The following is a 16,967-nucleotide window of genomic DNA, read 5'->3' as shown; positions in this document are numbered from 1 at the left end:
CTACATGTGTAGTTTGAATGATTTTAACACCATCGTGGGATTTCTATTCACAAAATACCAAATGGGAAACACACACTGTACAGTAGTGAATCTCAATGCCCAGGTGGAGAACTGGTAATAGTCTTCACAATGTTGGGAACATCTGACAAGAACTGATTATTATGTTGTAATATTGCAGATGTTTGGTTATGTTGTAAAACATGACCAGAGAGAATCTTTTAAAGTAGACTCAGTCTGGAGAGGACAGAGGAGGCAAGTAGAACAAGTCCAAAAAAAGGGCTTTGGTGAATTCCTTACTATAAATATTTCCAACAAAGTTTGAAATATATAGACCCACTAAATTTGTTATTAAATACAACCCACTGGCCTGTTTAAGAACTAGACCATCAGATTTATTCAAACTTCAAATTAGAGATTAAACCACACAGACAGAAGTACAAATCATTTTTCTCCGGGTTCACAAAGTCACAGATGTCTCTTCGCTTTAGAAATGGACTGTTCTTATTACTGTTTGAATCCCACTGACATATTAATCGAGGTCAACATTACATCATGTGAATCAGATCCAGACAAATGAAAGACCAGTTTAAAAAAGGTATGAAAAACACATCACAATATTTCATTACTCTCCAGCTGATAATAGTTAGAAATGTTGATGAAAGCCCAACAATGAGACACGGCCGCTTGTGTTTCCAGACAACAGCCACAATAAAATAGCGCCTCCCTTTGCTGTGCTGCTGCAATTTCCTACATAATGTGTTGAATGTGCTGCCTACTACTGTTTCAGAATAACTGAAACACAGGAGAAACATACTCTGTTAGCAGTTTATTAGGTACACCGGGCTAAAACAGCCACATGTAATATTGTGTCCAACCCATTTATAATGTCTTTCATATACGAGAGTACTAAATATTAAAAAAAACACCAGTATAAACTCATCAGCGCCATAAACTACATTCTCCAAACTAACCATATAGCTGAATCAACACCTTTATAAAAGTATGATTTATAACTGTTTTAGACTGCATTAGTTTTAGCTAGGCGGACCTTATAAACTCAGTTATATGCAGTGTTGCTGTCTTTGTCAAACATTAAAATGGCAAAACTCCTCAAAATTAGTAAGTATACCGCCTGGTATACAAGTGTTTAAAACATATTCTAAATTGCAAACGGAAATGCATCCGTTGCCGTGGATATAGTATATATATATATAGTGCACTAACAATCACACATAGCTACTGATAGTGTTGATGATTTGTCAGGATTTTAAATAATCCTAATGTTAAAAACTACTTGTGTGATTTTCCTTTTTTTTTTATATACATATTCAATAATCTGAGATAGAAGATTTTCATTGCCAATGAACTGTAGTTGTTATGCATTTCACAAGAACTTGTCTTTGTTCCCCTGATGTGAAGTCCATCATCATATTTGACAAGCCTGAAGTGAGCAACTCAAAACCTCACTAGATGGCGCTATTCTCAGCATGTTCATATTTTCCCAGCATCCTGATGGGACGGCCTGTTTGCATCATTGATGGTACAACTGACTGAATGTCTACTGTGCTCTACAAGGAAACCAACTCAACAGACACTTCCTTTTTTGAGATATTTATTCTTAAAAATGAGTCGGGGATCTTTGAATTGCTTCACATGTATCAGTCCTGACGTTCGCCGCCTCCCACGTCAGCTCTAGAGAATTCATGCAGCTGTGTAGTACGCCATCAACGCTCTACGGTGATCCTACTAGTTTAAAGCTTTGTCACAGAGAAATCAAAAGCTGCGATGGTTTTCAATATATTGATATGGATAATAATTGCATAGAATAGCCATGCTGTACAATACACATGATTATAAAACAATATGTTAGAATGGTTAGTACATATTTTCCTAAAATTCAGTCTAAACAGTGTTTTATTATCTTCAACATTTAAGTGCATCATATCATATGAATAGTCTTTATATTATTGGTGATCTGATACATAGTTATAGTGATTTAATACATACAGTAAAGAAAACCTTATTCAAATTTAGAGGGACATTGCAAAGCCCTTAAAATGCAATAGATATTTTCTGATAAAATGGTATGCAGTGGTATGATAAAACTGTACACAACTGTCATAGCCAATTATGGAGGCATTTTGTTTACATTGCCAAGTCCTCTAGAACACACAGTACGGATTATCTAAATGAAGCCACTCCCAGAAAAAAAAAAAAAAAAAGGGAAAAAAAAGCCGTTTCTGTATCAAACAGAAGGTCAACATCTTGCATGCATTATTTTAGAAGTAGTAAAAATGTAAAATTAGTGGATAAGAGGGGAAAAGAAAAATCTCTAACGTCACAACTGCATGCAGCAACAATGGTTATAATGTTAACAATTTCATATTCCATATTCGCACCCTCACACAATAAAATCATAAGGCATGCCTCATTGAACTCCTCCTCAACCATACTTGTAGTGGCAGATACATCCTCTTTACAACTGGTATGGACTCCCTTCTCGTTTACCTTCATATGGTCAATACATGTGCAATGAAGCCTGCAAATAAAGAGAACATTCGACTCATTAGAGCAGACTGACAGTAGTCTTATTTTGGTTGAGCGCTCAGTGGTAAGATCATCTGGTGGATCATATTGTAACTTGTGGCCACAGGCTTGTAATACATATTCAGCATCAGACTTCCTCTAAATAATGTAATACTTACTCAGCAGACAGGCTGCTCAGTTTGTATTCCTCTGGCGGAGATTCTTGTCTTTGTGGTTGTTGGTTGAATTAGTTTTGCTTTAGCAGGAAGAAAACAACACTATCAGTTCATACCTGAAATAAAATCAGTCAAATGATTGGCAGAAAATAATTTTCATCCCGATTCTAATAACTGTTGAATCATTGCAGTCATTTATCAACTAAAAACACAAAATATTTGCTTTTCTCTGTTTTACGTATTAAAGTCACACGACCTCGTGACGGACTTTTAGCCTAATTTCTGTCATTTTACAGCGTACTAATTCAATTTAGAAAAAAACAAAACCGTAGATTAAAGGGGCACTTCACTGATTTTACACACAGTTATTCAGCCAGTGAAAACAGTTGTATGTCTTCTGTGGCTAAGGTAGCTTTATAAAGTCTGAGGAAATTATCGGGTGAAATGCGCCTTTAATCAATACTGGAAAAAAATACTTAGTTTAGCTCTAGTGTACACTGAATGAACACAAATTAAACGTTTCACTCTGGGGGAGTATAGCAGACCTGGGTCCAGTTACATATTTATTAAAAAATGGTTAACATTATTTGTATCCTTTATTGATAACCCTTTACTTCAAGTCCCTTGTTTATAAGCAGTATAGATACATTTAATAAATGGTTTATAACACACTAGTTGTAAGCAGCTATAAGAACATTTCAAAATGTTTATTAAGTATTTGTCAACAATTATAAATTCTCCTTTGAACTGTATTTTCTAATTACTACAAATGTGTTTTAGTACATCATCATTTATTTTCTTGTTATACACCAGCCTCCTTGCCCATGGGAGGAGGTATAGTTGTTGACAAATATATTAACACTTATTCCTGCTTACAACTGCATTATAAACCATTTATTAAACGTTTGCATACTGCGTATGTCCGATAATATGGTAAGTTAAATAAGTCATTCAAACTTTTTAAGTCTTAGAGCATCATGGGCAGGGCTTCACTCATCAGGACAATTCAGATGATAACTCGTCATTGACGGCAACACATGTCGCATATATTTCACATATATTTCCCTGGGATTTATATGAAGGCAGCAAAGCACTATCGCATGATGCTCCCAGATATTTGGGACACAGATTTGGGGTGTACTGCACACTGAGCTCTAAAGAGAGTCAGGAGTGGATGCATCATGATAATCTACAACAAAACACACGTTATCAAGTTAAACACAGAGAAGTTATTTGAGGTAAATTGTCTATACTTACACTGGACCTGAAGGGTCATCATCTGAGGCAACAAGGGAAAATATGGAGAAATGAAGACCAAAAAATAAAATAATCGCAAGAATGTTGCACACGTTGGTGAAGTGAAACTGGTTTTTTTTTGGGTTTTTTTTACAAAAAGCACAAAGCATTAAGAACAGTAAGTTGTGACTGACACATGGTGCTCTTCAGGTTTACACAGCGTTTTATGTTAAACTGTACTGCATGTGCAGATCGTGCTATGGGATGAAAACATCGCCCAGATGAAGTAACAAAATAGTAAAGAACAGGCTGTGATGCCACAGGAAAAAAAACACCACATGAAGTCACTCACAAAACACAGAGTGCAGTTAAATCCAGCACAAGACCACATTAAAACAATCACATACAGGCAAAACTCAAATTGTCATGCACAGACAGGCAGCGTTCACAAAGAACAGCTGTTCACTCAAAGAGATTAGTGAGGAGCAGCTCCATTAATATCAGGTAATAACGTCATTGAAGCAGTGTCAAGCAGTGGCAGCAGAAATGACTGATTGCATGCCATCTCACGGCCGCGGTTTGATGCAAAAACATGAAGTTACCGTTTGTAAATAAAATCTTAAAAACTGAAGATTTAGAAGGGCATTTGACACTAACGCTGGGGCTGAACCTGAACAGAACCGTGTACTGTCCTGTGAATTGGAAGAAGATGAGGCTGAATGCTTATTAATATTCATGAAGCATGCAAAGTCTCACACTTACCACAAACATGGTTTTAGGTTATGCAATTTGGGGAGAAGGGGAACAATCTGTTAAAATATTTAACAGCCTAAGCTAACCTACGTAAAACATGAAGTATCAACATTTCATGTAAGAATTTGCTGAATGATTCACGCCATCCACGTCCATTTTGTAAGACTGTGCGGATTCTCAAGGTGACTTAAACACCCTGTAATGTACCATAATGACAATATATTTCTCAAACTGACTGAATGTCACAGCTCTGAGCTGTCAGTCATTCGCTGCACATTGCATCTGATCAGCATGTGACAACATCAAAATTCAGTTTGAGGGGAAAAGGTCACCTAAATACCATTGATCCATAATTTATGATATAGCTTTGACTCTTGGAAGCACTCAGTAGTATTAGAAAATCCCTAGGCTGGCATACACAGATTGTATAGCTAAATGATGTGTCTCGTGGTTAAGCTTGCAGCAGCTCGGGGACGGCACAATGTCCCTGGAAAGCCGTTAATAATTGAAACTGGACACCACTGCAAAACTGCAGTATCATATTTCTCATGAATATTAAATGCATGAAATTGTCCTGACAAGGTGCGACCTCCTGCAACAGTGTCTGCCTGTTGGGTCAACCTCGCGAGACTGAATTATTGAGTGCAGGCACAGCACAGTGTCAGGTGACTGTTAGTGTCTCCTGCTGAAGAATGACTTAAGCAGACAGCTAAAAATAAAGTGTGCCTTCTTTCATGGTCGCCTGATTGCCCAACACCACACCGACGGGGGTTCGGGATGAAAAAAAGACTTAACAGGAGAGATCCATGTCAACTCCGAGCAATAAAACCAGTTTCTCCTCAGACATATTAAAAACACTGGTATAATAAGAGTCCTAAGCGCCACCGCTGTTGACTCACCGTCTTGTAAATCCTCCGGCTTCTTACGCTTCTCATAAACAACGATGATGACGATCAGGATGATGATCTCGGCCAAAACCCCCAGAAGAGGCCATAAGGGGGCCAAGTGGCTTCGAACCCTCAGCACGATCTTCTCGTCACGGCTGCCGAGCATGTTGGTGGCATTGCAGTGGTACTCGCCTGGATCTAAAGTAATGTCCAGCTCCACAATGTGGAGCTCGGTGTAGTTGTCTCTGCTGCTAATGAAGAAACGTCCGCTTGAGTTGTCAATTTCCTATTTAGGGAGAAGAAAGAAATGTACTTTATAATGTTTAGGATTGACGATATGTTGACTATATCAGGGAGTGTATATTGGTATCACATACCCTGGGAATGCCGTTGTCTAACTTACGCCAGGTCCAGACCGGGTGAGGATAGCCCACAGACTTACAGTAGAGAACAGCAAGTTGGCCCTCGTTCTTATTCTCACTGCGCTTGTGGCCTGTAATATCAGGAGCAGCTAAAACAAAATAACAAAGATCAGATGTTATAATACATTCAAGAAATTCACAAAGTAAAGTGTTACAGGTCTACTGTGGATTCAGTGATTCATAATTGTAGGTATAGGAATGAGATTAAACGGATTACAAATCTGTGTTTTTCATTATTTAAGTAGAAACGGATAATAAATATTGTTGTTTTCATTGCATCTATTGTTTATATAATAGTTAAGTAAGCAATGCTTATAGAAAACAGCTACGCTTTCCCTTCACTGTGTTGAGATCATAAAAATTATTATTATTTTCAAGCTTTTCAAGCCAAATGCACAAAGTACGATTTAAGAAGATGACAGAAAATATAATTGGCATTAAAACAGCTGCAGGAGGGTAAAATAATGCAGCAAACTATAAACTATAAATGCCCCATAAAATCCAGTTTTCCTCCATAGCGATGCGTGTGACAGCAGAAAAGGCTGACCAGATTTTAACGTTGAGACATAATCCCTTGCCATCAGACAAACAAGACGCCATCTGCTGCCACTGAGCCGGGCATTGGTTGGATGGAGGTGTCAAGGGCGCAGGCTGCCCCCCGGGCAGCTAGCAGAGCCGTTTGAAATCACAGGTCCTCACATGACGGCGCTGCTAGTGCTCAAGGCCATTCGGGGCCATTTTTAAATCAGGGGCATCTCTAATGTGGCCTTGAAACTGACAAAAAAAAAAAACCCGCCTGCAGCTCACAAATCAACACCTACATTTAACTTCTATGGTGGCGTTTGCTGGAGGAGCCATCTCGAAGGTGTAGACACACATGTACCATCCGGCGGCATCTCCTCTTGGTTTCTTCAGCCTGCAGAGCAGAAACACACCTCACGTGAACTCACAACAGGCTAAACTCTGTTTCTCACACACACACACAAGTTGTATAAAGTTTGCCGTGACGCCTACTTGTACTCAGTGTTCCTATTTGGGCTGCGTGTTTCTGGGATCTCCTCCCCGTTCTTCATCCAGTAGCTCTCCTCGTGCACACTGTGGGCGCTGGTCAGGTTGCACTGCAGTGTGTAAGAGTCGCCTTCCACAGGAAGTGTGGCGTGTTCAGAGGCGGAAATGGACGGCTCTGTAAGAGAGACACAGATCAGCTTGGACAGAAGTGATGTTTGCTGGGACTCGTGGGTGGAGGATGTAAACGCACAAAGGGTTCGGACAGACACCACAGCCAGCCACACTTTATACAATATAGCACAGGAATAGAGTTGTGAAGTGGGAGGAATTATTTCGGGCATCCAGGGTTCCTTAAGTAGAAGTAGTCATTTTCTGTGTTGGTAGTTGACTGGGAAGTGGGAGCACTTCCAAGGTTCGGATGAAACTCCCTCGGTTGAATCATCAGTACAACAGATGTCCATCTGTATTAGAAAAGATCTGGTTCTTTAATAAAACATTAAGCTACAAGCCTGTGTGCATTTGTTTTGGATACTCTGAGCTACAGAAACATTTCGGTCAGTACCAAAAAAGTGTTGAGATTAAACACCCAAATTCAGCACCTGCATGTTTTAATTTGAATCTAGATTTCAGATTCTGGTACAGCTGCTGGTGAGTGTTAGAAACACAGAAATAATGCAGATCAATACAAGAAAAAATAAGAAAATTAAATTGAATATAATGTTATACAGTTCACAGAAATTAGAGGATGAGAGCTAAAGGGAGAGAAAAATCAAGTAAAGGGGAAATGGAGACGGGGAGTAGACTGATGGTTGAAGGTTGTACTGAACCAAGGGATGAGCACAAAATACTACTCAACTAACTGCTGGTAAAAGTACATAAAGACTATTTGGTGGTGTTTTTCTTCTAGTGGAGGATGGTACCGATGGAGGAAGCTACAGACCCTCTGGAGAGGTTTGAGGGAGGCTGGATCACACAGGAACTGCTAAGTTTGGTTGCTAACGGAAGGGAAGAGGGTGTTTCCTCTACAGTGACCACTCACTCTGCAGCACCATTATAGTGGCCTGAGCACGGATCCAGGTGGTGGCTGGATTTTGGTGCAGGTCGTTACGTCGCGGGTCATTGCTGGCTCTGCACTCATAGGTCCCAGCATCGTCCAGCGTGAGATGAGAGACACCCAACACGCTCGCGCCGTTGGAGCCGTAGGCCGTGCTGATGGACACCCGCCGCTTACGGGCGCCGTCCCACAGCTGCCTGAAGGAATCGACTCGGTTGATCTCAGAGTACCACCACTGGATTTCTGGGGTGGGGTTTCCCACCACGTCACAGTACAGCTCACAGGTGTCGCCCGTGAGTTTAGTCTCAGAAAACGGGGATTTCATAAAGCCCGCTAGTGGAGGTGGTGGAGATTTAGGAGACAGCATGTCCAGAGATAAGCCCCCCCCCCAAAAAAAGGAAAGCAGGTGGAGAATAGAAAGGCAAGAAAATAACAGGGTAAATTGAAAGGGAAGAAGAAAAGGAAAGACAAACAGAAAAAAAGATAATATGAAATAATAATACAATAAAAAATGGACAAATGATATTAAAGTGAAACAAAGGTAAATTCAAGTAAAATGGAGAAGATGAAAAAAAATAAAAAAATTTAAAAAAGAGTAGAAAATGTAAAAAATCTTAAACCCCCAAGTCCCAAACTCAATTAAGTATCATAGAAGACTTAAATTACAAATGTGGAAATAGAAAATTGTAGGCATTTTTAGCATTTAATAGTTGCTGATTAATTTTGTTTTCAATCAACTAATAGTTTCAGCTCCAACATAAAACCGTCGAACACAAAAACACTAAACAGTGAAATCTGCATCAAACTGTCCGTCAGGAACGGCAACATCAACATTTTTGGTAAGAGAGAGAAAAGAGAGGCAACCTCCGATCTACCTAAAGCCATTATTGCTGCTATTTCTAGGAAGCTTTCATTCAAGTCCGCTGGGACGTTGTACCGAGGTGGCTCTCACTTGATTTTGTCCAATTAATGACATCGTATAAATTTGTGTCGTTCTCGCGCATCTAAAAGTCCTCCAACTGACCCTGTCATTTTCAGTGCATCTCGCCTGTATAATGAAAACAACATTAGTGCTGCACAGATTGGACGAGGAGGAGGAGGAGGAGGGGGGGGGGTTGGCTGTAATCATAAGCATGGTCTTTATGCACATTGAGAGGAGATTTATAACTGCAGCTTTGGGTCTCTGGGGAGCGTGTGGGCGCACGGTGATGGTCCCCCTCCGTTTCCATAGAAGCACTCTACGGCAACAAAGTGGGAAGAGGAAGAGACGACCAACCAGACCAGGCAGATCATCACAAGGCAGAAAGACATCATAACCCTGCTGTACAGCCCAGAACTGGTACATCGAGACCAGAACATCTACTGTAGGAACAAATAGATTCCTACATACACACTCAGCTGCCAGTTTATTAGGTACCTCATATTAAAACAATGCAGTCTGATACAACAATCCTGCAATACATCCTCCCTTCATGAAGGCTATATTGTTGAATTATTGCATTATACTGACAGGTGTTCATTATTTAGTCTCATTGATACTGTTGTATGTGACTGCATCAGTCAACTGAGTGTTTGTAAGTAGCAGTAAACAACCGGACTGGGTCTGAAAACTAAAACCAAAACCTCAGCTCTTAACACAGAACTGCTGAGAGACGGTTCCTGCCACCTCGGATAGTGTGCATGTGTCAAAAGTACTGAGCGAGTAGCGTTGTACTGCACACACACACACGTCTAAATGACATCACTCATGTCAAGTTGATATTAATTTAGTGTTGTGTGTTGTGCGTGTCTCACGTGTGTGATCTTAGAACTATAAAGGCTGCATTGCACTATTCTCTTTTTTTTTTTTTTAATACCTGATTAATCTTAAATCGTCAACATATTCTTAAGCTTCGATTCTGCAAGGCTGCTACTAAGTGATCATTTTATTTTTTCCAATTCATCCATCAATTTTTTAAAAGCAGGCTTAAAAACCTGTTATTTTCTGCTGCCTTCTTATGCCGTTTATCACTTTTACTTTCTATGTTCTCTTTTTTTGTCCACGTGTCACACTTCATTAATTCAATATCTATTGTTTCCAGATTGTTTCTTGACATTTAAATGTCTGTAAAGTTTATTCGTTCTGTGTTTCTATATCCACGTTTTAAGATGGATGTTGTTTATTTTCTTGTTTTCTTGGTGAATATTTGGAAGTGCGTGTGCAATAAAACCAAAACCAAAACCACACATAGTGTTATTTTCACCACCTGAAAGCTCTATCTAGTGAAAATCATTTGCATTATCATTTATAAGACTGTAAAGTACTTCTCTCCAATCAGACACTTTGATGTTTTAGTGAGGACCAATCACAATCTGCCTTTCAGTCACTTCCTGTCAGCCCCTTGTGACTGTAAACTGAGAGGATGGTAAATATAGCGCTTGTACCAGAAAATAGGAAATACATTCCCAACTTCATAACCTTATAACTACACTTTCAATTATTACTGGAGACTGACATGAATTCATATTGATGCTAATTTGTGGTACATTATTCAAACCATAAATGTGACAACCTGACAACAGAAGGCCTGGGATAGTCATGAGTCTTTCATTGCAGATATTTTCTCTATATCTTCTATGAATCCACTTAAACCAATAACTATAATATAGTTCTAGCCACTGTCCCAGTTACTGCAGCAATACATATTGAATTGGATGCTAAATTAATATTCTATCAGAACAGAAGTGACTACACTAACTGTAGATTAGAAAAAGCATAAAGCATGTACGGATTATTGCATGTATTTAAGCGCTGAGTATTGTCATTTTCCACAAGTGACAGTATTGTGATCTGATGTTTACAGAAAATAAAAGTGATTTTATTTAAAGGAGTATAAAGATTATTTCTAAATAAAACTACTTTTACTACTAATAAAACTATAAAAATACTCTGCAGCCATCTAGTTTTAATATGCGTTAATAACCAAATTTATCATTTCATTTGAAAAGTTCTGCTCTTACAAACCACGTCTCTAATTGTCCGGGGATGTTGATATTTTGTGTGCAGGGTATCAGGGAGCATGAGGAAGAGCTGAGCTATAAAGAAAGCATCCAACACTCCGTATTAAGATGCCTTTGATTTTGATCAAGTCTTTTATTTCCTGACATTGTATTGACCAAACAATGAATGAACAAATTTAAAAGTAATCTGATAATTAAATAATTAAAATAATCAATATTTTAGGCCCGACAGCAAATGACACAGATGATTTAAAGCTTGTGATGTATGGTGTGTATTATATACGTCACTTGATGAACTCTATGTTGATTACAGAACAACTTAAAACCTTTACGCCTCAACTTTATTCTCATTCTATATTATTGAATAACATATCCCTTTAATATTGAAACTATAAATGTAAGTAACCAATTGTTTGTTAGGATAATTGCACTCTGACCTGCTTAAACAATAATATAAACACAAGACCGATCATTTCCAAATACTCATTAATGGAGCAACAAACTCCTCGGTTTGCATTGATCCGTTCATTAACTGAGACCTGCAGTTATTGAAGTTTTTGTTGTGGCTTTTGAGTGAAAGTTCTAAATAAAATAGTTTGAATGATGTAAACTGTCTCCTTGGTAAAAGCCACTTCAGGTCAAACACACACCCTTAGGGAACTTTGGCGGGAATAGCTTCACAAGTGAGCAGCCATTAGCAGATAAAAATGGCTTCTGTGATGAGGCTGGCCGCTGTGCCCGTTAATAGCATTACCAGACTCAACTAATGGTATGATTATCAGTATTTAAAGTATACTGTGGCATTCTCTGAGCCATCCATCCTCTCTGGACTTGAAGAAGATAAGACAAATTCACACTTACTAGCGGTCCGTCAGATGAAAAGGCATTACATTAAGCAGAACTTTATCTGCTGGCGTGCTGATTGAAGAAGAGATGTAATGAGTGGGTGTGCAGTATAGGAGACGTGTAATGCATGGTCAACTCAAGAGAAGGCCCGGGCTGAATAAATTCTCACTTACTGTTACACAATGTTTGCTAATCAGACTTACAGCATCCACCACCGAAGACTCAGCTGAGACGGGTTTACACCGTTTGGTGGGGGGGGGGGGGGTGGGGGGGGATTTATGAGCAGAGGGGTCAATTGGACAAGTAGAACCGCACTGAGAAATCAATTCCATTCTGCAGTGCAGTACATCTCAGCGAAGAGTTAACAGATTCACTGTTGCAAGAGGACATTAAAGCCATGGTCTCAGTGCAGCATCTCCGCTCTAAAAATAGAAGCATGCAGCAAAACGGACTGGTGCCATTTACAGCACTTCGGATGTCCTACATCTAATGACATGTTGTGCTCGGTGCTCGGTCACAAGGACCTGGACTGATGCAGGGAATGATCTCACCCTGTACGAGGGGAATTTGGTGATACACTGCTGGATACTGAATTCCTGAGCCACATCCTGACATACCCGAGCAGACCCACGCGTGACAAACAGCATGATGACTGTGTGAGAACCAATCTCTAAGGAGAGCAGGGCAGGTTTTTGAACTTCAGTGTGTCACCATTTCCCTACATCCACCTTCTGCTAGTATCTCTCTCCCCCCCACCCCCGACCGAATGAGCAGAACTTGTCCTTGCTGCAATCAGCAACCGCTCATGTACATGCAGCTCCACACTTCAGAGGACATTTTAGGGACACAGGCCTGCACGTGGCCCACTTTAGCCCAACGAATAAGCCAATTATGCATTGACACTTCATTTCAAATGCACAGAATGCCAAAAAAAACAGCGCTTTATTCCACTAATAGCAGTTTCTTACAGTGCAACGTTGAAGGGATTATGTAATGAAACCTGGTTGCTGGTGAGATACTCGTGATGGACAACGTTCTTAAGAAAACACGCGTCTTGTAATGATTAATTAGAAATGCCCCACTGCAGAAATGCAGGCGACATCCCTCCCTAAAAGCCCCGCATTTTCGCCATGACGTGAGAATAACCACCGTGTAGTTTTCTATAAGAAGAGCTCGGTTCCTACCGTTCTGGGAGGAGACAGACTGCAGCATTAGGGCTCCAAATATCGCCACCGAGAAGGACATGACTGCAGCTCTTCGTTTGCCAGGTATCATCTTCGGAGACTGGGAGGGGGGGGCCTGGAAAATGCCGGTAGGACCGAGCGCTAAGGTGACCTGAGCGGGATGCGATGATGCGGGACGTGGATTCACCTCCACACACTCCAATCGTATCACGCAGAGACAGAAGTGTCGCTAGGTAGACTAGCGGGAGCCCTGTGTTAGCTGGTTACCTGTGCGGCTCTCAGCTGTCAGCCCGGTGCAGCAAGGGAACCACCTTTTCTTCTTTTTTTCTTAACCACCCGTTTAATCTTAAATCGCGCGAGATCTTGGAGGAGCGCAGAGACATGCGGGTACATCCACACTACGTCCCATCAGAAAGTAGAGCAGAAATCAATTATATTAAAACAGACAAAATGGACGCTATTATTTCTCATTTAACAATTAAAAACCAATCAAAAACGAGTAATTCTCAGGTATTAATACAACTGTAACGGCACCCAGAGCTTTACAAACCGCTACTGGTCTGAAACAGTGGGTCAAGCAGTCTCTCAGTTTGACATAAGCCCTGACCTTAACAGCACCTAGAGCTTTAAGTAGTAATCCTATTTCTCTTTGAACTAATATAGGGTAATGACAGCCTCACGCACCTTTGTCACAGTGTTACCTTGTCCCTAAACTGAATTGAGCCTGTTAAGTGGCCTAAACATACTTTACTTGTGGTTATTGTCATTGGAATCATTTCATACTCATTGCTGTGACTCTTACTGGATGTGGATTCTGTGCAACTCATTGTTACAACATACATCATATGTACAGTTACAAGGATCAGCAGACAGAATAAAGCAAAGTGAACAAACTGGAGAAGAGGCCACTGATACTGCAATACTGCATCCATTCCACTTAATTGATACACCAAGGTACAGAAGAAACACAAAACGCAAAAGCATATGGAGGAGGCAGAAGAGTTGCTTTGTATTGCTTTAAAAAGTGGTATCCAAACCATAATCATCCTTTGCTTTTGAGTCTCTTAAAGGGCTTATGATGGTGACCACTCCTGATTCAGATATTTCTGTTATTCTATTCTATTGGGTATATTTTATAGTTCTGGAGGAGAAGCTTTGGGCCAGCTCCTCAACTGAGTTCATAAAAAAAGTTGTTAAAAGTACTTGTTTTTATGTCATGATTTTGGGTTAAGATTTCATACATTTTTAGTTCAGGTTCTCTTATTATTTCTTCCAGTTAATTTATTAAGACTTTCCCAGATCAGTTTCTCATTTCCCCTTGCATCATTAATTACCCAAATGAAAACATTTAGCTTTAGCCTTCCTTATGTTTCTTTCTATCTTATTTCGAAGGGATGTAAAAGTGTGCTTGTCATTACTATTTCCTGATTTAAGTGCACTTTTCAGCGCAGCATCTCGCTCTCTCATCTGTCACCAGAGGGCGTCATTGAGCCATGGTAAAGGGTTCTTTTGTCTTGGTTTGTATTGCACCCTTTTTCTAAAGGAGGATTTTACTTTGTTAATGGTAGTCAAAAAAGTATTGCTACGGTTATTCTTGTTGGTCCTTGCACCAGTTGAGTAAGATTGAACTGGTCTGTTATCTTCTTACGTGTCTTCCTATCTAATGGAATTTATTCTGCATAATTTCCTGATTGCTAAGTTTAGCCCCTTTGATTTCTGTTTGGGAGGATTTTGATTGTCGGAGCTCGTATTTTCATTAGTATTCCCAAATGACTAATTATACTAATGCTGTCAACTTCAGCAACATCACACACGGAGAACTGTTGGGTTAATGTTTGGTAAATCTTGAATTTTGCACACAAAACCAACATTTTATTTTTCACGTCATTCATGTTTAACTTTTCTCCCAACAAGAATAATTCTCCACAGTAACATTACAATTGAAATGCAGGTGAATGTTACAAGCAAAACAACTGCCAACAAAGCAGCAATGACATCAATAGAGTTGTAAACAAACCAGGACATTTTGGTGGACTGAGTCTGCAGATGACGGGCTCCTTTGTGTCTGATGACATATTCTATCCAAAACACTGCCTGGTCCAGTGGTTTCATGGGCTGATCTCTGTTCAGCCTTGAGAGCCTCTGCATGTTTTCCCTGTAAGAGGAATTGTAAAGAGCCGTCTTGAGGGCATCTGCAAAGATGTGTCTGTCAAGCTCGGTAATATCAACAATCACAGCTCCTCCCTTTGCTCTGATTCTGGAGAGGTTATCAGGCTGGTCAAAGAATAAAGGAAGTCCAACTACAGGAACTCCGTGATAAATTGCCTCCTGAACCCCGTTAGTGCCTCCGTGGGTCACAAACACTCGCGTCTTGGGATGTCCTAAGAGGTCTTTCTGTGGCAGCCAGTTGACTATTAATGTGTTGTTGCCTAGGTTGGCTGGCCTTTGTCCCGTATACCTCCATACGACCTTCTGAGGCAGCTGGGCGAACGCTGCAGCAATCTCCTCAGCGATATCTTGAGGGAGCTTCCCGACCAAAGTTCCTAAGGTCATCATAACGACCCCGTGATCTCCAGAGCTCTGGACAAACTCCTCCAAGTCTGCAGGGAGTGGCTTTGGGGGCTTGCACTGAAATCCACCCATGTAGATTATATTTGGCATTGTTGGACGTGGAAATTCAAAGACAAAATCATTCCTCATAAGCCAGATGTCTGCATCCAGAAAAAACGTTGAGTAATCCACATCGGGACCAAAGTACTTTTTAACTACTGGTTTGTAATGAGGTTCCGTGATTAATGACATTGTGTACATCCCTGAAATATATCTCAAAACATTCTTTATTCTTTGTGGGAAGGTCATCTTATCTGTCAACTCTGTTGCAGTGAAAGGAATGTATGACAAAGGTGAGGGGGCCATAAGGAAATGAGCTTCACCTTGAATGGTCCACCTGACATTAAAAACAAGAGGAACTTGGAGCCGACGTGCCAGCATTGCCCCGGTACCGACACCAGGGTCGGTCAAAACGACATCATATTTGGCTTCATGGAAAGACTGCATCAGGTTTTCATCTTCAAACATTTGAATGGCCAGTTCACTCATTCCCTTGTGGAGCTGAGAGAACTGTCCCACAACCAGCCACTCCATTTGAATTCGATTCCAGATTTTAGACCAAAAAGATGCATGCCTACCCTGAAGCCGGATCTCCAGCTGTCGAGACAAAAAGTCTTCAAAGTAGTTTTGCTCAAATCCACCAGGGCTAGGAACAGTGACAGAAGTGTAGAGCGGAGACTTTTCACTGATGTACCAGCTATCGGACGCCCGAACCACAGTGACCTCGTGGCCTTTGGCATGCAGCTCCTCTATGATTACTTTCATATTTATCCAATGGCTTCCGTCCAAAGGGAACACCAGGATTTTGCCCCCAGACGCACTGGAGAGTTGAATCAAGAAGAGAGCAAAGGTGATCAGAGATGAGGAAAACACCTCCATAGTGACGTCCCCCAGAGACCTAAAAAAAAGCACAAAAGGAGATCAAAATGCAATTTTTTCCCTTTACAATCACATTATAACATGAAATACAATGGTGGATAATAACTAAGTGCGTTAACTCAAGTACTGTATTTGTCATTTTTATTTACTTTTACTTTAAGAAACATTTCCCCTCTATAAACTTCTGAGATGGCCTCATTTATATAACAGCTTGAGGCCAAAATACACAAAACAATAAATGAAATAACATTTTCAAACATAAGTTTATAGACTGTCAACTAATATTATCTTTTGTTAAACTTTACACCTACAGTACACGCAACTACCAAGACTTGCACTGACCATATCTCAACAAAACACACATTTCATGGCTGCTTTGCTTTACG

General features: G+C 40.2%; 1 protein-coding gene and 2 pseudogenes across 1 annotated transcript; all 3 read right to left on the bottom strand.

Moving 5' to 3' along the window:
* Positions 1-1,607: 1,607 nt before the first annotated feature.
* Positions 1,608-13,183, bottom strand: LOC142947602 (neuroplastin-like). Its single transcript, XM_076089278.1, has 7 exons — positions 13,093-13,183; positions 7,015-7,183; positions 6,822-6,916; positions 5,956-6,089; positions 5,591-5,864; positions 3,960-3,981; positions 1,608-2,782 (listed from the first exon to the last, which is right to left on the bottom strand). The coding sequence occupies exons 1-7, from the start codon at positions 13,181-13,183 to the stop codon at positions 2,722-2,724; spliced, it is 846 nt and encodes a 281-aa protein (XP_075945393.1). The 3' UTR covers positions 1,608-2,721.
* On the bottom strand, positions 7,669-9,070 carry LOC142947603 (neuroplastin pseudogene; annotated as a pseudogene).
* Positions 13,184-14,945: 1,762 nt separating the features above from the next.
* On the bottom strand, positions 14,946-16,671 carry LOC142947600 (UDP-glucuronosyltransferase 2C1 pseudogene; annotated as a pseudogene).
* Between the last annotated feature and the right edge of the window lie 296 nt (positions 16,672-16,967).

This window comes from Anarhichas minor, unplaced genomic scaffold (genome assembly GCF_050575085.1).
Source record: "Anarhichas minor isolate MPS153535 unplaced genomic scaffold, ASM5057508v1 ptg000011l, whole genome shotgun sequence".
In the NCBI taxonomy this organism is placed as follows: Eukaryota; Metazoa; Chordata; class Actinopteri; order Perciformes; family Anarhichadidae; genus Anarhichas; species Anarhichas minor.
This window is presented reverse-complemented; position numbering and strand designations above follow the sequence as displayed.

Coding starts and splice junctions, on each gene's coding strand:
- LOC142947602 (XM_076089278.1), bottom strand. CDS start 13,183: ATGATACCTGGCAAACGAAGAGCTGCAGTCATGTCCTTCTCGGTGGCG. Junction 6,917..7,014: donor AATAGGAACACTGAGTACAA/GTAGGCGTCACG, acceptor TCTGCTCTGCAG/GCTGAAGAAACCAAGAGGAG. Junction 3,982..5,590: donor GCCGGAGGATTTACAAGACG/GTGAGTCAACAG, acceptor TTGTTGCCTCAG/ATGATGACCCTTCAGGTCCA.